This window comes from Dermacentor variabilis, chromosome 11 (assembly GCF_050947875.1).
Source record: "Dermacentor variabilis isolate Ectoservices chromosome 11, ASM5094787v1, whole genome shotgun sequence".
NCBI lineage: Eukaryota > Metazoa > Arthropoda > Arachnida > Ixodida > Ixodidae > Dermacentor > Dermacentor variabilis.
Genome location: NC_134578.1, coordinates 96,960,780 through 96,981,325, shown reverse-complemented (window position 1 = coordinate 96,981,325; position 20,546 = coordinate 96,960,780). Strand labels below are relative to the sequence as shown.

Below are 20,546 nucleotides of genomic sequence, written 5' to 3'. Positions count from 1 at the left end.
TTCGAACGTTTTCGCGGCCCCTAGGGAGTTCGAAAAATCGGCCATAGACTGTGCAACTGACCAAGATGCTTCAAATGGTCTTTGGGACGAACGAGTGGCGGAAGGAAAACAAGAACAGAAATGACCTACGCATTGAGGAATAAACGTGAAAGGAAGCTTGCTGTCGCCATGTTGAAGGAGCTTGAGCTCAAAAAATAAAGTTTTGGCTAATGCCGAGATGCAAGTGTCCCTCATCCCAACCAAAATAAACTCTTTAAAGCAGTTAAACACAACACTCAGGAGTCGTGCGCGGGCTGAGAGTATGTCAGGACAGTTAAGGTTGACTTACGAGCTGTTTAGAGAGAATCTCAATTGTGACAGTGTTTGGGCCTCATACCACTGAGCTTGCTATCAGTTGATAGAAATAGCCCATATTCGAAAATATTTGCTTCTATATCCATCTCCTTTTTATTCGTATTTGAGAATGTCCGACTCCATTTGCAATTTTTTTTGAAGACACTTTATTTGCTGTGCATTTTACTAACCCCTGCCTTCTATTCTCTTTTTGAATAACACAAACACTACTACTTAGTATTCAAAGGGGATTAAGGCGCTTCTTTATTTTTTCATGTGCTTGCTAGAGAGTGACAGCATCAGGCGATATGGTTTCAGCCCGTCTTGACATAAAACATAGTTCTGCATCACTCAGGGAAATTTGCAATGGCACCCAGGGGAAACTTGAGAAGCTCAGGGAATTTGGAAATGTCAACTTGGTAGACACCCTGTCCTTTTGTTAAGTTGGTAGGCTCCTTGCACAGTGCTTTGCATAACATGAATTCCTATAGGGCGTGGAATCTGCTGGCTTTTTAACTCTCAAATGAACCCACCCCCCACTTTTGTCCTTGAGGATTGACTTTTTTTTTTTTACTTTCCGTAAGATGCACGCCAAACCTTCAGGACCAGCATTCAGCATGTTCGCTTTAACTCGACATGATTGGCCGGCCCTGTCAAATCACAAGATTGTTGGATTGCGCTGTGATACAGCATACACTTTTTTAAGCGACCGACACTAAACACTCACGACTCGAAGGCAGCGAGGTGTGTGCAGGGACGCAACTTCTCAGCCGCGCACTTTTATTGATGATGATGCCTGCTACTTCATCATTGCAAACGATGCAAGCACAGTGGCAGCATAACAAAGTAATACAAACAATGCACTTGCCCAGCTGTTTGTCACATCAGCACGACCTTTAGAGCACAGTCCTTAGGTGCGCGTTCCTCTGTTCAGCATCAGCGTAACCGGCAGAATGAACAAGCTCACCGAAGGTTGAAAAAAAAAAAACGGTGCGAATGTGCAGCACAGCGGAGGATGAAAGATGGCGATAGCGAAAAGAGCGCAAGGCAGAAAGCGGAAGAGGGTACAGAGTAAGCATTAGGTATAAAGTGGAGGAGAGTATGGCAAAAGGGGGAAGAGGGAAGCAGAGGGCCACATGAAACATGCTCCACCACCGAAGGACGAAAAAGAGAGCAAGTGTGGAATACAATGGAGGATGAAATATGGCAAGTAGCGTGCTCTGTCACCTGGTCGCCGATGTCATTACTAAGTCATGCGGCCAGCACATCCACAGATACCATACATGGAAACAGTGTTGGTGTGGGCTTGAGACCCACTGTGCATGCGCTGCTTTGCCTGCACCATCGCTGCCGCTAGAAAATATGCACTGTGCGAGCTACGCATTCCCGTGTTCACTTCCTTTTTGAACAATGAGTGACGGTGGAAGTGCTTCATCTGCTTGTGCTGCTAAACGAGCTGCTCGGGCAGAGGCTGTCGGGATAAGGCGCGGGGGGGGGTTCCAAGTTATGGTGTACTGAGTTGTGCATCGGCACACCAAGCCCCGCGGTTGACACGCGCCTGCCCATCAACCGCGCTCCGATACAAGCTTGAGGAAACAATAGACAACCACGTGTACACTCGGAAAGCATTTACTACGATTACAACTGGCACTTCGAGCAAGCCAGCTAGCTATATAGTTGACATCGGTGAGGGTTCTCGAGGAGAATAATACGCTAGGTAAAGAAGGGCTTCCGGCTTACTAGGTGGGGATGCGGGCAGCCGCGGCGACTGCCACGGCAGTAACACAGTTGGCTAATCACGTATGGGAAAACGGGGTCGGTGGCGGAGACTTTCACACTCGGCGCTTGCTGGCATCCAAAGAGACTTGGGCAGTGTCAGAGGGATCTCGCGTGACACACCCGGTGGCGCTGATAGCGCTTGCGATTCCCATGCGCAGCCCGCGGAAGGAAGGTCTCCCGAACCTGCTTGGTATGCGTGCGACGAACATGGGACCCAAGGATTCCCACAAGGCTCAGCGCCACCACCGAAAGAACCCTGCCATTCAGATTCAATTTCTTTGTCTCAATATATAGTGAATTCAGAACACCTAAACAGCTGCGCTCAAATTTTGCATTAAAGGGCCCCTCATCAGGCCCCATAAGAAATTTTGGTTATATGCTCGAAGTTGTTACGTGTTCTCTAGGAAGCGTTGTGCCCCCCCAAAAAATTTTCAGATCGGCTCGTTAACCCTTTTGCTGTCACGGGCGTACCGGTACGTTCTCTATCGTGCGTTCAAAATTTCGCACCTGAGCGCAAAGCTGGCGCTCCTGGACTGGCCGCGCCATCTGTTGAATCTTTCTATAAGTTCGTATTTTTGCCCCGCTCTGTGTTGGTACATGTATTGAAGAGTACGGCGTGACTGCTGCTCCCCCCTCTCTCTTTGCTGAGTGGCACAGTCGCTCCGCATTGACTGGATCACGCGTCGCATGCGTGTGGTTATGGGTTCAAAGGTTGTTCTGCCATCTTCGCTGGTTTGAAGGTTTTTATTTTTCTTCTGTTGGTGTGTCTGCTACGGTGCATCAAGTTCAGGGGCACGCACCGTTGCTCTCCGAAAAGAGACCGACACATGACTCGATTGCTGCTTTCGCTCTCTCGCTGCACCCTCGCTTCCGGCTTGCAGTAGTAAACGTGAAGCCCCTCAAACTTTTTTTTAGCCTTTTTCTATCTCCCTCTGTCTTCTTGACCACACAACGTCCCATTTATCTCTGTTGTGCGGGCAACTGAAAGTGCATCCTCCCTGCGCGCGGTTACTTTCGTATGGCTGAGCGCACGGGACCTTCGTCTGCTCATTGGAGCGGTGGCTCTTCTGATTCAGAACACGAGCCGAGCTCGGATTCGGTCTTGGACAGAGTCTCATCCGAGGAAGAGGTGTTCCGCATTGTCAGATTCGGATGTTGAAACGGCGGGACCATCATCTCGGAAGCGTGCCCGGCAAACGGAAACTATGTGGAAGAAAGGCGATTTCTCAGAATACGAGCCAAGCTCTGATTCGGTCTCGGACAGCATCTCATCCGAGGAAGAGGTGAGTTGCACATCGTCAGATTCGGATGTTGAAACGGCGGGACCATCATCTCGGAAGTGTGCCCGGCAAACGGAAACTATGTGGAAGAAAGGCAATTTCTCACCGACGTTGTTTCCTTTCGACGCGTCATGTTCAGGACTGTCTGTGAGCGCAACTCTTCAACCGGATGCTTAAGAAGGTGACTATTTCAAGCTGTTCTCTGATGAGCCAATCGTTTCATACATTGTGAGTGAAACGAATTGGTTCGCGTGAGGGAAGACAAGCGCACAAGGAGTTGCGCGCACGTTGCGGCTGAGAGCTTGGGTGGAGACAGATGTATCAGAAAAGTACTGTTTCCTTGCGGTCGTTCTGCTGACGGGCCTGATAAGAAAGAATGCCTTGCAAGACTACTGGAGCATGAACCCTATGTTGCACACACCATTTTTTGCAACCATTTTTTTTGTTGAACCACTTCCTGCTTCTCCTGCGGCTTCTCCATCCGAGCGACTCCACAGATATCGCAGATCGGCTGGGAACAGTGCGGCCATTTATGGAAGCAATTCAGAGCAAGCTGAGTAGCCTACTAATTCCGCACCAAGACCTGTGCATAGACGAGTCTATGATGGCATGGAAAGGGCGGCTGTGATTTCGGCAATACAGTCCTTCGAAGAGGCACCGCTTTGGCATCAAGTTATTTGTTCTTTGCGATGTCGAAACCGGCGACATTCTGAAATTTGTTGTGTACACTGGAGCGACGACAAACATGACCATGGTCAAGGATTGGGGATTTTCTGGCCCCATCGTTCTAGAGCTACTTGAAGACTACCTCGGAAGAGGACATTCTCTATTTGTAGATAATTGGTACAGTAGTCCAGCACTGTTCAACTGCCTTCAAGATAAAAAAAACCAACTCATGTGGAACTGTTTGGACCAACAGGAAGGGGCTTCCAAATTTCTCAAAAAAAGATGAAAAAAGGGGAAGTGGAGTCATATCATACCAAGATGCTTCTTGCGCTCAAATGGCATGATAAGAGAGATGCACATGTCCTAACGTCGATGCATGATCCACGTCCAGAAGACACAGGGAAGGTGGATAGGGCAACAGGCGAGAACAAGTGAAAGCCCGCATGTGTTCTCGAATACGATATGAAGATGGGATTAGTGGACAAGATGGACATGATGATGAGTTTCGCTGAAAGCATTAGGAAGAGCCTCAAGTGGTGCAAAAAGTTTTTTTCTTTCATATCATGGACATGTGCCTTCTAAATGCCTTCATCTTGTGTCATGAAAATGGTGGACGCAAAACATTGGGCGAATTTCACTTGAATGTCATGTACCAACTGATACGAGAGTTCCACACTGCTAGGAGGAGAGGGGGAAAACTGAGCGGTGATGATCCGACGAGGCTTGCGGCGCGACACTTTCCCAAGATGGTTCCTCCGAGTGAAGCCAAAGGGCGCCGCATCCAACGGAGGTGTCACATGTGTGCGAACACTGTTCGAGGGCAAAAGAAGAGGAAAGACACCCGTGTGATGTACGCCGAGTGTGACAAAGGCTTGTGCCTGGACCCATCCTTCAAGATCTACCACACTCTCAAGAAGTACTGAGCAGTGCTTTTTTTTTTCATGTTACCTTCATTTATCTCATCTATAGTCAGGATGATGATGATGATGTTTACTAACAGCTGCAGAACACTGAAATGTGCATATTTCATTGATTATGTTATTTGAATACCAATCATAATCAAAAATAAATTGCTATGTTCATTCCCTGTTACGCTCGTTCCCTGAAACCAAGCCAACACTGTGGGTGCGTCACGGCCAGAAAGGTCCGACAACGAAAGGGTTCATAGCCGAGATATTTCAGTTCCGCGAACCCATGATTTGAGCAGGTGAGCTCCACTGCCTAGCGAGACTCTCTCGACTCACCGTCTAGCCTCCGCAAGCAAAATTCCTTCTCTGCGCTCTCCCATACCTGACCTCGAGGATTGCGTGACGCATACATCACGGGCCCCGCCTTCATTTTTTCTCCTCGCTTTGTGGTTTTTTTTTTTCTGCAGCGCTGCGCACTTCCACTGATGGCGTTGCACGCGAGGTGTTGTGATTGTCTTGTTTCACGCAGCGCACTATATTGCGTGCTATGCACAAGGATACGTGACCAGTGGTGGACAGTAGAACCCCGCTGTTACGTTCCTCACTGCTGCGTTTTCCCGGCTGCTACGTCGTTTTCATCCGGTCCCGGCATAGCTTCCATAGGATTCAATGTATAAGGAACCCCGCTGTTACGTCGTAGCTGTGAAAACGTTCCCGCATGATACGTCGCAACTTGGCACCCCGAACCCGCCTGTGCTGAAGTAGACAACGCGCTCCAACCGCCATTTTGGCTTTTGACGAGTTTTGGCTGGGCTTGGCCGGGCTTGGCTATGGAACTGGCTGCAAAAAGCCGCACGCCAGTTCGAGAGGCCGCACTAAGTGGCCATTCGTGAAAAATGCTCTCACTATCATCACTGTGATTAGGGTCACCGCATGGTTGTTGGACGGGTCGACTCACGGAGGAAGGAAACTCGGGAGAGGCCCTCACGTCACTCTTTGTGAAGCAAAAGTGAAACCGGAAGTTGGCGTTGCTAGTGGCGTTGCTCCGCCTACCGGGACAGCTCTCCTCTCTTGTTTACATTTCTCCCACGCCGCGCCGCGCGCAACCGGGCTGCTCGGACGCGCGCGCTCCGCAGCAATACTAAACAGTCGTTAGCAGGTTAGCATGATTACGCCAAAGAGGGCAAAATTTCCCGCGGATATTCCTTCGCCCGTTGCCATTGCCGTGGCGCGGTGACGACGAGGAGCACGAGCCGCATGATGCCGGGCAGTGGCCAAATCCTAGCTTTGGAGAAGCCGTCGCGGCTCTAGACCTCTGCAGGTACGTCGCACCTCACAGCGACGCTGACAGCAATGCGGCCTTCCAGGCTATTGAGAAACGTGTGGCGATTTCTACCGAGCGAAAGAAACGGCAAGCCATCATTATAGGCTTTTTTAAGTCCTAAGCGCACTCTGTGGAAATAAATTGTCTATAGTTGAAGCTGCCCTTTTTTTCATTCATTTTCGGAGCTTTCCTCACTGTTGCGTTTTCTCGGCTGTTACGTTTTTTTCCCCCGGTCCGGTGAAAAACGTATGAACGGGGTTCCACTGTAATTCAGTGCTAGACGAATACTGAGGCAAAATAAGTGGATCGCGGAACACGATCACGTGCTGGAACACGGTAGAAATTGGCCTAGTTTTGGTACCTATGCACGTGACTGCAAGACCATGGGAACAAGCAGACAAAGTTGAAGTACGTCTCTCTTGCTTCGGTGCGAAGTAAAACAAAAACACCTAGACGTTCTGTTTGTGTTTTATGATTTCTCTAAACTTCGATTAATCAATTCAAGCAAGAGATCGCACAAATAACAGATGTTGCCTTGAATAATTCGCGAAGTCAGGTGTCACCACGAGCGACATCGCACTGCGGACACGAGTACGTAGGCTCAGGGACACGAGCATGTCGCCATGAGGGAAAGGGAAAGCAGCGTTCGGATTGACATTTCAGACCTTTCTGCTGCACATAGTGATGTAATTTTTTGCAAAAATGATCATTAGTGCGCATTGTATGCACTGCGCTTGTCAGCTCAAAATGGCCAGACCTGGTGAAGGGCTCTTTAAGGAGTATCGTAATTGTAGGTGAATTTTTTAGTTGTTGATCAGGTGCTGCGTTGTGGCTTGGTCTGTATTCCTGGAGTGCTGCACATCTGTTGTGCATCATGCAATGGGCCATTAGGCCAGTTAAACACGGGCTGTTTCAAACTGAAGGTTGTAGAGCATGCCTTACCCTTAAACCGTGGCAACCATGCTACTGGACTGCATTTCAGCATCGAGCCAGTGCCTGTGCGATGATGGAGCAAGCAAGAGGACGAGCTAAAAGCTACAAATAAGAATCGTCACACATATCAAAATACCAAAGCAAGGCAAGCTTTAGAAAATTGAGTTTTTAGAAACCGAGCATCTTAAACTGCCGGAACAGCACCACAGACAATGTGCTATGGCCCAACAACGACCCACACTGCTGAGACCAACAAGTGGCCATCAGCATTTTGTGAATAGAAATGAAATTTTGATTCACATTGTGCATGTGTTTTACCTACAAAGGTAAGGTTGTGAGCACATGTTTTTGTTATCTAAATAGTGATAAGAAGTTCCAGTTCTTACGAAATTTTTCCCCCATGTAATCAACCCTCCCCCAAATTGACGTCAACTTTTGTGGAAAGAAGCGGATGCATTACGTGAGTAAATATGGTACATATAGGGACAAATGATGCAATAAACGCATTTCTGCAATGCCAACAGGAAGCCACTAACCACTCTGGAATTGACCAGCTAGAAACTAATTTATTGCTGTGGAGCAAAAGAACATAGGTACTCCAGATCAGCGTCTACCAGGGATATTCGCCTTTTGGGAACAAGGTAGCAGTGTTAAAGAAAGCTTTGTGGATGTATGCCAATCCAAACTTGTACAGCAGAGCTGTATTAGTGAGTTTCCACATTCTGTGGAAGTCCTATGGGTCTGTTTTGGCACTGCCCAAAATCTACTTCAGCCTTTGCAAATGCTTCGCTAGTTTGTTCCCTAATCTGCTACACCTGGGTCTTTTCAAGTTCTACAATGTGGTATCCGAGCTTAGTGCTCTTATATTATCTGCTATATTCACTGCATGTTCCTGGCTACACTTCCCTTTCTAGCTACCCTGTCCCTGATGCTGTCATCCATGGTCCTCATCTTAGAATGTGGTGATGACGCTGGCTAAGCTCACACGGTAGGCTGTTGCGAACGCAGCGAATGAAGATGGGGCATCAGATTGCACTGCCCTAAGCAATTTTCTGGCTGAATTTTCTTGGGGAAAAGAAGTGCACATTAAAATCGGATGAATTCTGTACTAATTCATTGTGAGCTACTGTTATTGCTTTAGAAAAAATTCCTGGGGCAGGCTGAAAATGCATTTTCAACAAGAAATGACATGGGTTCGGCACGTTCTCTGAACCTTAAGTGCTGCCGAGACCGACGCTTCCGCTATTCAACTCGCCACTGTGGTGGCCATTGGGGTCGGGCGTGCGCATAAGGACCAGCCAAGTTTGAATTATCTGGAGGAGACTAATTTTAGGATCGAAATAACAAAAGTTTGGTCCCATAGGCATGTTTGGGTGCTGGCCAGGACCTTCGGTCAAGATAGAATTATCTGGATTTGAATTAACAGATGTATGCTGTATTTAAAATATGTGGCCAGCATCATGAAGCACTTTGATTGTACTTGTGGTGCACTTTTGAGTAAACAAAGTGTTATAATAAATTGAGTTGGAAGGTAGACAGCTGGATGCTTGCCCCTGCGACGTCATTAGGCCTAGCTCGCTCTTGCCAGGTCCGTTGCATTCCGCGTCGCAGCCATCACTTGAAACCACCGGCGGGTGGTTGTCGCTGTGTTTTTCGGCAGGGTGAGAGCACTTTTTGAAGTTGTAGCGCGCTTGCTTTTTTTGCTTGCCAAACTTGTTTCGAGTGGCAAAATTCCGACATCGCTACACACTACGCCAGTGACTTTCAAAATGGCATCGTGGTTCGCTTATCAAGCGTGTCCGCGCACCGCAGCAGACGACACCAGCCGCCTAAGCCAATCGCAGGACTTTATTTGGTCCTGTGCACTAAATGGGCCAATGGGGTCGCACGCTGGGACTTCTTTTTCGGTACGGTATTTCTACATAGCGAATAGGGGGACAAACGAAAATTGGTAGGAAATTGAAGTTCTTTCCAATGCGACCAAGATGGCCGCGACAGCATATGTCGTTCAGCAGCGGCATGACATGACGCTTTTTCTGCTTTCTTCTGTCAATATATAGCTCACGGTGGTTACGTAAATTGATATTGCAGCTGAAATATGGATCCATGACGCGGGAAACTTGGTCAGAACATGTGGCAGTATTTGTATATTATGAAAAGACCACTTTCAAGAAACCCATTTTTTGGCAATTTTTTTTTATCTCCAAGACCCGTGTCCCCCCTTAAAGAACCCCAGGTAGTCTAAATTAATCCGAAGTCCACCTCTACAGTGTGCCTCATAATCGGATCGTAGTTTAGGCATGCCAAACTTGAGAATTTCATTAATTTAATATATTGTGCACCAGACAGGATGGGCCAATGGCTTGACACCATGCTGCCGAGTGCAAGGTTGTGGGTTTGTCTCCCGGCCATGGAAGCTGCATTTTGATGTGGGTGAAATGCGAGAATGCTCCTGTTCTTCAGATTTAGGTTCACAATGAAGAACCTCAGATGGTCAAAGTTATTCCAGAGCTTTCACTATGGTAACCCTCATAACCCGCCATAATGTTTCGGGGTGTGGCACTCCACAGATAAATCTTTTTAAAGAAAGAGGGTTTCAGCTCTACTTCTGCCAACTTCACACATCGCTCTGGCAAAAAAAAAAAGTGTTTAGAACATTTGTTCCTTATCACTCTGAAACTCCTCTGCCTATCCTTTTTCTTTGTAAAAGACTGCAACCTTTTCAAAAGTGCCTCTTTGGACTGGTTGGTACGTACTGAAGCGCGAGTAACGGCGCAGGCACAAAACAAAGTAGGCTATTGTTAATTCACCTACTTTGTCTCATTCCTTCGCTGTTCGCATTCTTACTGTCTGTCTGATTTCAGACATGCGACGACACGTTCGTCGGCATTGTCTTTGCTTCAAAGTCTGTTTGGTCAGCTTCCCGAGTCTTTGCTGGCTGGTGGTTGTGCCCCAGGTGTCGTGCTGGTATTGGTGGAGGATGCCAAGGCAACCTGCCCCGTGTCTGCATGGCGGGTTGGCGAGGTCTTGGCTGCCGGCAATTCACTGCTCATCGTCGTCAAGTCCGACTTCTGCCTGGCGCCCATGCACTTTGCTGAAATCGCCGTCGCTGGGGGGTGAGCTGTGTACCCTCTTTTCGTTTGCCTCTAGGGGCGTGTGAATAGCAAGTTCTGAAACCGAATTGAATGGGAGTCGAATAGTGCCAGAAACGAATCGAATATTGAGTTTTTTTTTTTTGAGCATTGTTAAAAAAATTGGAGGCTTATCAAGGTTAAGCCCAGTGGATGCTTCGCATCCACTGGGCTTAACTTTAGCGTATCCTTAGCGTTTGGAGGCATCTTGACCGCATACACGCCCGGCGCAAAGACGCTGGCGCGGTTGCGGGCACAGAGACTGACGCGACGGCGGGCGCGCGCCGCTTCATCCCTGGCGTGACGTCACATATCACGTGATGCAGCGATGGTGGCGCCGCCACCGCGACGACGGCGCGAACCGAAGCGTGGAGGCCTCCCCCGCGCGACGTCCGACGGCGCGATATGAGGCCCCATCTGCAGCCGGTGTGACGTCATCACGTGACGTCACATCATGTGATCTCACTTCAGGGTCAGTGGTGGCCACCGCCGGGAGGCGACCGACGGCGCGATATGAGGCCCCATCTGCAGCCAGTGTGACGTCATCACGTGACGTCATGTCACGTGACCCCACTTCAGGGTCAATGATGGCCACCGCCGGGCGTCGCGCGAAGGCCCTAAACCTACGTTAATATGCTTCGTATAATAATGAAAAGCAGTTACCACAGTTAGTATAAAACAACGTTCACGTCCTAGTACTACCATATAAACTCGTGTAATTTTCACTTTTTCTGTTTTGCACTTTTGACGAGGTGTGGCCCTTCGCGGGGACCGAACCAATTGGTTAAAATGGTGCCGGCGCAGCTGTCGACTTGTGCACATTCTGGATCCACGGGTGTACCGTTACATCAGAGGTCAACAAGCAGCTCTCCCCATCTAGTAGTGGCATGCGGCAGTACGCATCGTGGGCATTGGGGCACCAAACACGAGTGCTTGTCCATTGGAAAATTTTTCCCCCCAAATTTTGGGCTGCCAAGTTAGGGGGAAGGGTGTTGGGGAGTGGTGCTGCCGTTACTCGAGTCTATACGGTATTTATAACACTAGCAAGTTCCTGACATGACATTACACATCGTTCAGAGCTATCACGTTATGTAGCATAAATGGGGCAATAGGAACACGCAAGCAGTTTGTTCGCATGCGCAGAACTCTTCAGAGAAAAGAGCAAAGGATCACCGTATGGCTTGTAATGTCTGGCTCCGTGAGTGACGTAGCTTGTGCCACAGTGCAAGATTTCACGTTTTATGCCCATATACCTGGCCACGGCAATAATACTTATCGTACTTGTGCACCATTTTTATGCTTGATTGCGCAGAGTTGAAGTACTGAAGCATTCAGAAACAATTCAAGAAATATTCCTATTTATGAATAGTGACATAGGACATGATTCGTTATTTGAAAGTTTAGGATATTTGCCCACCCCTATTTGTCTCAGTTACACGGGAGCTCTTTTTTCTTTAGAGCGCAGCTTTAAGGCGCTCGTTCCTGTGGCGACGACGGCAACATGACTGAGTGAATGAGCACAACAGTGAAACATGAAAGAGTGAACGCGACGTGGCAGATGATACGCGAGCTGTGAATGGCGGAGACCAATGAGTGTGGCCCCTTCCGTGACATGTGCATGGGAAACTGGTGTCATGCAGACCCACCCAACCGCTCAATGCGTACTCGTAACTGACCTCAGCTGGACCGCTCATTTCGCACTATTGTCTGCTTGCGTCAGCTCTTTCTCACGCTTGTTTGGTTTGCTTGGTTTGGTCTCGTTTGTGTTTGTTTCAATTGTCATGGTTTGCGGTTCTTTTGTAATCTGATTATATGTGCGACACAAATTGTGTAGTACTTCCTGGAAGCCGCGTGGCACCAGTGATTACACTGGAACTTTCAATGAATCGTAGAAAAGCCAATGCGTTTCTTGACATAAAACATTGTTGGTCATTATCAAGTGCTGCTTGCTAAATTAAGAAGTGTACCGCTACTGTCACTTATCTTTGCAACCTTACTGCCCTCAAGCCTTACTCTGGTATCGTGTAGAGGAAAGAAGTCATTACTCAGTTACGCTTGTGTCATGTGCATAGATGGCATGGTTCTCGCGTCATGCATGACACAGTCAGAGCTCAATTTAGCCTCTCGCTCAGCGTTCAGAGGCACAGCTTGGCAGTACATTTACCGATCTGAGCAGGAGTGGTTGCACTTGAGAGCTCACTCAGCCATGGTATAATCTGTAAACTCAAACCTGCGCTCATCAAGAGTTATAAGGCTTACAAGTGTGCAATTTGTTGCAGACATTCAATAGTTTCTCAGCTACGGTACGTTCGACACTGAGGGTGCATTAATGGCATGGAGAGGCTCCACCAATTCGTCTTGCCTTTGACCACAGGGGGGCCCTCTACAAATAAGGAGCAAGCACAATTGCAAGATTACACTGCTGGACCCCCACTAGCTGTACCACAAGTTTAGCATGTAAGCTTCACAAGAATGTTATGCTGGGCATGTTGTTAATCCATACTCGAAAGTACACTGCCAAATTACTCAATGCAAAAAGAAAGACAGGACAGGCAGCTGTAATTTCGCATTGTAATTTCAAGTAAGCTTTGTAATCCGGGAATAAATGTCACCTTTGTATTTGTATGTATCATTTCTTTACCCTAGTGCCCATACACCCTCATCAGCATGCACAAGACGTTTCACGTGCCCCACTGTGGATACGTCCGTGATACAGCCTAACCAATGACTTTTTATCAACACAGTTGGCATTCTTTGGGAGCTTCACCCAGTTTGTGGTATGTCTCTGTGTCTATATGTGCACGTCCGCACTTAACCTCTCTCCCGCCATGATGGGTCCCTTGGTAGTCCATGGTCAAGTGAGTAGAGCATTCGGCTGCAGTGCCGATGAAATCTGGTTCAAAACCAACCGTGCAACCAACTTGGATCACTGGGTATATGCCACTGGGTGTGTTCTGATCTTCAGTGACAAAAAAATAGTCACTTAAATTTCTCCTGTGCTCGTGAAATCGAACCGCTTACAACACGGCGGTGCAAGAAACAACACAGGTCATGCCGTTTAAGCTGGTTTTTAAGGCAGGAACCCGACGACGACGCTAGACGCCTTGCTGCCGCACGTCACTGGTGAAGAGAATCTTGACGTCGCTACCTATCTCCAGCACGCCGAAGAAGCCCGACAGCTCTCCCGCCTGCGGATCAAGAACCAGCAGCATACCGACAGCCTCCGACGACGCTTCGTCGAGTACCAGCCCCATGGCAGTCTTTGGGTTTGGACCCTGATACGCCGATGAGGACTCAGTGAGAAACTATTGCGACGCTATTTCGGACTCTACAAGGTCATCCAACGTATTGGCGCACTGGACTATGAGGTCGTGCCAGACGGCATTTCGCATTCACAGCGGTGCCGCGCACAATCTGAAGTGGTCCACGTGGTGCATCTTAAACCCTTTCACACACGCTGACTAACTTTCTTGTTTTGTTGTTTCTTTGGTACGGGTGTTTTTCTCTATTACTTTCGTTTGTTTGCAGCTTCGAGTCGATGCTTTTTAAGAGGGGGGTATTGACACGTGTACTTGCCTATTTTTATCAGGCGACCACATTTCACCGCCTAACAAATGTTATTGCACAGCGCAGGACGCGCCTGCATGTATCAGAAGTTTCTGGAATGTTATCGATGGTTCCATACGGTGTCTGTCACCGAACCTTATGTAATCTGATTGTATGTATGTGACGCGAATAGTGTAGAACTTTGTGGAAGACACGCGGGTCCCAGGGATTACTCTGGAAAATTCGATGACTGGTGTATAAATGCCGACATGCTTGACCTGCTGATCAGATTTTTGCCGATCGCCGACTGTGTTCGTCGCTTTCGTTGAGCATTGAGTGTAGCCTGGTTTTTCTGGGCGCAGGTTCACCCAATAAAGTTAGTTTCACCATTCACAGTTTTGTTGTCCTCAACCGTCACTACCACATGACAATATGTATGTCCATACAATCTTATTTGGGTATATGTTCAGACTGCCAGAAGACCGTGTGATCCAGTGCCGCTAGATGGTGCAGTGTGTGTAGAAGTATGTGCGAGAGAAATTTGGTGGCATACACGCGTCGTACATTTGCGTTACAGCGGTGGCACGATCCCGCTACATCGCTTGAGTGGTAATTGCGTTATCATTGGCATTAATCGTAAGGTGGGTTCTGCCCCAATTGTTTCTTCTTTCTTTTTTCTTTCTAAGGATTATAAGCAGCCATCTCTCATGTAGAAAGCCTAGTAGTCGGTAGTCAGCACAGTGTTTCATGTTTTTTGTCCCGTTTTTTTTTTTTTGCGCTATTTGCTTCGACAACGTGTACCCACTTGCTCACCTAATAGATTCCACTATGTCGTTTCTCGTGTAGCCTGAGAGAAAGCCTTGAGACCTTGAACTGCATTAATGAATCACCCATTCCCTCCCCGTCTCTGTCAACCTGGCAGGCTGCCTAGTGGACTGCTCAACGTGCTGGTGACGCCGTCGGCGGGCATCGAGGAGTTGCTTAAGACGGATGGCATCGGGCACGTGCACGTGGTGGCGTCGCAGAGCCGCTGCCGGGAGCTTCGCCGCCTCATGGCCGAGCCCCTGGTGCCCTTCTCCAGCTACTGGGGCTGCGGCCGGGCCGTGGCGGTGGTGCTCGAGGGTGCCGACCTGCACGGAGCTGCTGCCGGCATTGGCCAGTCCTTCGCCAACAGCAGTGGGAAGGTGAGCGAGGGAGAGAGCCGAGATGAGGAACTGTGCGGCGTCGTACTAAGCCCTTTTGGCAACGGTGTCTTACACTTGTGAACGCGAATACTTTTTTTGCCTATTCTGGTCCAATAGTGGCAAGGAACCAACCACAGAAATTGAGCTACGGGTCAGTTCGTCCCTCCGCTTACCCAACGTTGCTCCATTTCAGTAGTGCTACGTATGACCAGTTTACTAAAGCTACTACCATGTCTGACTGGATGTTTGACGTGCCAAGTTCCATCAGCAACGGTTAAGTACTTGGTAATTTCTCCTTCCTCATTATGCCTCCAGCCAATAATTGATTCGTGCAAGGGGTCTGAACTGTTGGCTCCAATCTTCTTCTTTAAAGATTAAATACTGAGTAAAAATTTAAGCACTCTGTAATTGTGAAAGCTCACTAAGAAGTATTAATGATCTCCCTACCATCCTTGCTTTCGTTCAGGAGAGTCTGCAACACCTTGCAATAATATTATGCGAGTGATACATCTAACCCTAGTGCATCGTAATCCGTGACTGAAAGGGCTAAGAACACAGTGAAGCCCCATCAACTCTAAGCTCTAAACACTGGGAAAAATTTCGAGGTAAGTGTTTCAAGATAAGTAAAATCATGAAAGTAGTAGCCACGTATACACCACATGTAACGTTTACAAAATATTGCCAGTAATATTCTCGGTCATTTCAGCGTGCATTGGTAACAGCACATGTTGGTATCTATGGACAATGGTGTTACTAGTACCATGCCAAGACAATTCACTTGGCACACAAGATTATTTATCCTGATGTGATATTTAGTCATCCGAGTAACCAGTTCCATGCATCCAAACAGCCAACGCTGGTACTTTATGCATCGTTATGAATTCCAGTCAGTTTCACTCTGAAAACTGAAACAAAACTGCAGAAGAGTGCAATTGTCACGCCTTTAGCAGACACCCAAGAAACACTTGCGCCTCACTGTTGCACGAGCATGAAGCGAACATGCTCGTCAAGCTGCAATCTTACTTAAATGCTGCGAGTTACACATGCTGGGGTGGTATTCTCGGGCAGTCACTTTCACGAGACTTGGTGCTGGATGTGCTGACGGACAGTAGAATCGCTTGTTGTGGGGGGCAATATGCTTCCATTGGCACTACGCCACGCGTTGCGGCCCAGTTAGGTGAAGATGCTTATCGCAGTAGGGTTGGCAGCGATAACTATGAATGCGGCGTGCAACGACCCGTGAGGAGATATGCTGGAGATGTGCTGGCGTTTCCACGTGACATAGGTGAGCGAGTAGTACAGTGAAGTTGCTGTGGCAGGTGGCTCGCACCTTTACTTGTTTACATGGGATCTAGTGGCCGGAAAACATATACAATTGCAGTTTGGTGACGTACTGAATGCAGGTCTTGAAAGATTGTGTTTCCGTGAACGTATCTACCGGTAAAAAAGAAGCGTAACTGTATTGGGTCACTTTTTTTTTTGCCCTCGATCGCGAACGTTGGGGCTGGGAAATCATACGAAACGGGATCGTAGCGTGAGGCTCTACTGTGACCTGCCTGCCGACAGCACTCTTACCATTGTGCAGAGAGAGTGAACTTGGCACAGCGGCCAAAAATGCAGTTGGACATACGCACAAACGCATCCAGCGCCGAGCCACAGGAATGCTCGTGAAAGGAAAGCTACCGTATTTACTCGAATGTAACACGCCCATGATTGTAATGTGAGGGTCGGCTTTCCAGTCACTCAAAAAAAAAAAAAACAGAATGAAGCCACGAGTATAACGCAAGACAAACGAAAAAAGAAATGGTGCCTTTATTCGAGGAATCGAAATTCGGAAACGAGTTCACTTCACTCGCCAACATTGTCTGAGGAGCAGGCAGAGCTTTCCTTCAGCGGCATTCTCGGGTGATCACTTTCAGTAACAGCTTCAGTGTCGCTCGCGAAACTTTGTTTTGCGTGACTCAGCAACGAAAGTGTCCTCTACACGTGTTTCTGGTGTTCTCCCAAGCTCACTATCAGTGCCAAGAGAGCGGTTGGCCACACACTTTGAGTGGTTCAGTGCCCGGATGAGCAGTGTCCCGTGAAGGCCAAACTATCTCCGTAAGTGATCGCCGGAGAAACAACTCACCTTCCGTGCCGTCTTGCTCGTTTGAGATTAATTACTTGTTAAAAGGCGAACAATCATTTTGTTTGCGGACATAACCAGGACATTTAAAGAGGGTCTCTCGCTGGTCTCGCCATCCGCAAATTGCCGACTTGTTGACATCGAGATGGCGAGTTGCGGCAAAGTTTCGTAGTTCGTAAGCCATAAAAAATGTCATACCGAATACTCTTCGCCACCATAATGTCTTAAATGAACAGAGTCGAAGTGCAAAAGGCTGCAAGGTAGTGCAGCACAGTCACCAGGCACATGCAGAGCAAGAACAGCATCGTTTCAAACTAAAAACAAGTTCTGGCTTCGGCTGACTTGTCTGTGGATTGCATCGAGACTTAAAGGTACAGGTTGCCAGTGTAAACTTCATCAATATGCAAACTTCATCAATGTAAACTTCAAAAATTACATCAAAAATTACATCAAAAATGTAAACTTCATCAATATTTAGTTATATCAGAGTTTGAGTTAATGAGGATTAACTGTAATATACTGTCACATGGTAGTGACGGTTAAGAAGGCAGCAAAACTTTGATTAACGATATGAGCATTTTATTGGACGAACTTGTGCCCTCAAAAACAGGCTACACTCAAAGAACAGTAGCGGCGAACACGATCGGTGGTCGTCGAAATCTGATCAACGCGTCAAGCGCATCGGCTTTTATACATCAATCGTCGAATGTTCCAGACTAATCGTTGGGACCCGCGCGCCTTCCACTAAGTTCTACATTATTCGCGTCGCGCACACATGCAATCAGATTACACTAGGTTCGGTCACAGACAGCGGATGGAACCGTCGATAACATTCCAGAAACTTCCGACACATGCAAGCGCGTCCTGCTCTGTGCGATAACATTTGTTAGGCGGTGAGACGAGTTGCCCGATGAAGACAAGTACACGTGTCAATACTCTGTTGCATAGTTGGCAGTCAATGCTGAGGAAGCTTATGCGAGTAGTGCAGCCGTACAGGTCTCACACCGTGCATTTCACAATGTGGTTGCTTTTGATCTGTGGCGCTTTAGGAGATAACCCCTGTAAACTCTCGTCATAACTAAGCTGCTTTACTCAGAATCCTTGCTTTATTCGAAATTTCTCCCAGTCCCAACCGAAATGCATGCTGTGACGTTTGGGGTTGGGTATGAAAGAGATGGTAGCTGGCCCATGCCGTCGTCCAACTCATCCACGCTGAGGACATTGTTGAAGGGAACGACTTGTTCTCATTGAGAATGAGGAATATGGGATTTATTTACAGTATCTACATGAGAACGTTACAGTTCATCAGTCTAGCATGACTGAAAGGGAAATCACACTGAAGAGCCGACAACGGCTGTTTATAAACACTCTGTCCTCCCTAGATCCCTAGGTGAGGGAAAACAGCCGTTCAACCTTCGTTGAGGACGCGGCGCATTGTCATCCTTGCAAAGCGAGTCGCAGCTGCAAACATGCCGGCGCCAACGGGTTGTTGACTAGGCGCATTGTTGTCCTTACAAAGCGAGTTGCCGCAGCGGGCCGAATAGGTTTCGACGGTCGCTTCCCCGAAGATCACCAGCCCTCGCAGGTCGAACGTAAAAATGCATTTTAAACTGCACTACTCGAAGCACACCGATACGCTGCTCAGCTTAAAATTAAGTGTCATTGGGCAGTTGTGGATCTGCGATCACAACTGCCCTGTTGTGATTGCTGGAACTGTTGTGATTGCTGGATCTGCGATCACCGCTATCGTGCACCGTGATCAAGAGAATAGCTGTCATGGTGCCAGCACTAGTCAATAATAATAAAAAAAATGAAGTAAACAAAAAGTGCAGCAGGCAGCGCGTGGATTCTGTGCGCCTGTTACTGCAGAAACGACGCGAGCACAACCATGCGGATAAGCCCCAGGCCTCCTCACCTGCCCTCTCTCTCTGGCTCGTGCGGAAAGATAGAAGAATGTCGCCACCTTTAGTTTTATTGATAGGGCTTATTTGCACTGAGCAAGCAAGCTACCCTATTCGTCTCCACATCCTTTTCCTCGATGCTGCACCCGTGTATTATCACACCCCAAGTCGCTTGAACGAAGACACTGTTGGCTCCTTCGCTTATGCAAAGGAGCCAATTGTGACTCTGAAATTTGATCCTGATCTGGCTCGATCGTTATTGAAAATGCAGCGCTTGACACCCGTATAGACTCCCATGAAGTTGTACTACTTCAGCTTTACTTTCTTTAGCTTTTATGGAGTAGTTGCTTTTGCCGAATTACCACGTATATCAAATTTTCTTTCCCCGTCCTGTTCACTTCATTATAAGGATTGTTTACTGTACTTCATATATTAGAACTATAACTTGTGGACCGATCAGCCTGTTTTTATGTCCACATCGTTCATACGTTTTGGAAAAAACCCAGAGAAAGAATGTACTAACCACGAAAACGTGCAATCCGAAGGAAGTAAAAAATATTCACACTCGACTGTTGTTGGCTCAGCATAATGCGAAGCGCCGCGCGAATTGTTGCGGCACGAGACGCCGACTCATGTTGAGCCGGTGGGGCTCCAACGGCCTGAGATGCATTTTGTTGTTTTCCTATTGCGCTGTGTATTGGAACCAAAAAGAAATTGAGCTGGTGGGCGGTGCCGGATGCCGCCGAAGCGAAACGTGGTGCCCACATAGTGCCGCCTGCAGCAGAGAATGGTGGCACGTTTGGATTATCACCCACTAAAAGCATGCAGTGAGCTACCAATGCCACTACGCACTATGCGCTGTAAAACAGATAGGTGAAGATGCTTATCGCAATAAGTTTGGCGGCGATAGCTGTTAATGTGGCATGCGAGGACCCCGGAGAAGATTTGCGAAGGCGGGCTGATGAGTGTTACAGTAAAGCTGCTGCGGCAGGCAGCTAGTATATACTTTTCTCGAGCCCACACGCCTCGTGCATTTTCTTGTTTACATGAGATCTAGTAGCTGGGAGATGTATCATACGATTGTAGTTTGGTGATGTACTGAATGTTGGTGCCGAAAAATCATGTTTTCCGGGAACATGTGAACCAGTCAAATATGAGCATAACTCTATTCGGTCATTTTTGTGTTCTCGATTGCGAACGTTGGCGCCGGAAAAACGCACGTAACGGGAACGTATTGACGAGGTTCTGCTGTATTTTCAGTCAGTTGCCTTCAGAGAGACGATCATTAATAGAGGGAAAACGGAGACATCCTCCCAAATGTAGCAAATTGCTACAAAGGAAACCCTTTGTAGCAGTTTGCTACATTTTGGTGGACGTCTCATTTTCCCTCGATTATTCACTTCTCTCCTACTTGCGGGCTTCTGCAGAACTGTTAT

At 47.8% G+C, this 20,546-nt stretch overlaps 1 protein-coding gene across 1 annotated transcript in view; it reads left to right on the top strand.

The window, feature by feature from the left end:
- The window catches only part of LOC142563898 (aldehyde dehydrogenase family 16 member A1-like), an 81,795-nt gene that overhangs the window by 12,654 nt on the left and 48,595 nt on the right, over positions 1–20,546 (top strand). Inside the window, exons 4-5 of the mRNA XM_075674598.1 lie at positions 10,180–10,339; positions 14,823–15,084. Of these exons, the coding sequence (XP_075530713.1) occupies positions 10,180–10,339; positions 14,823–15,084 (422 nt within the window). The remainder of the gene's footprint in view (positions 1–10,179; positions 10,340–14,822; positions 15,085–20,546) is intronic.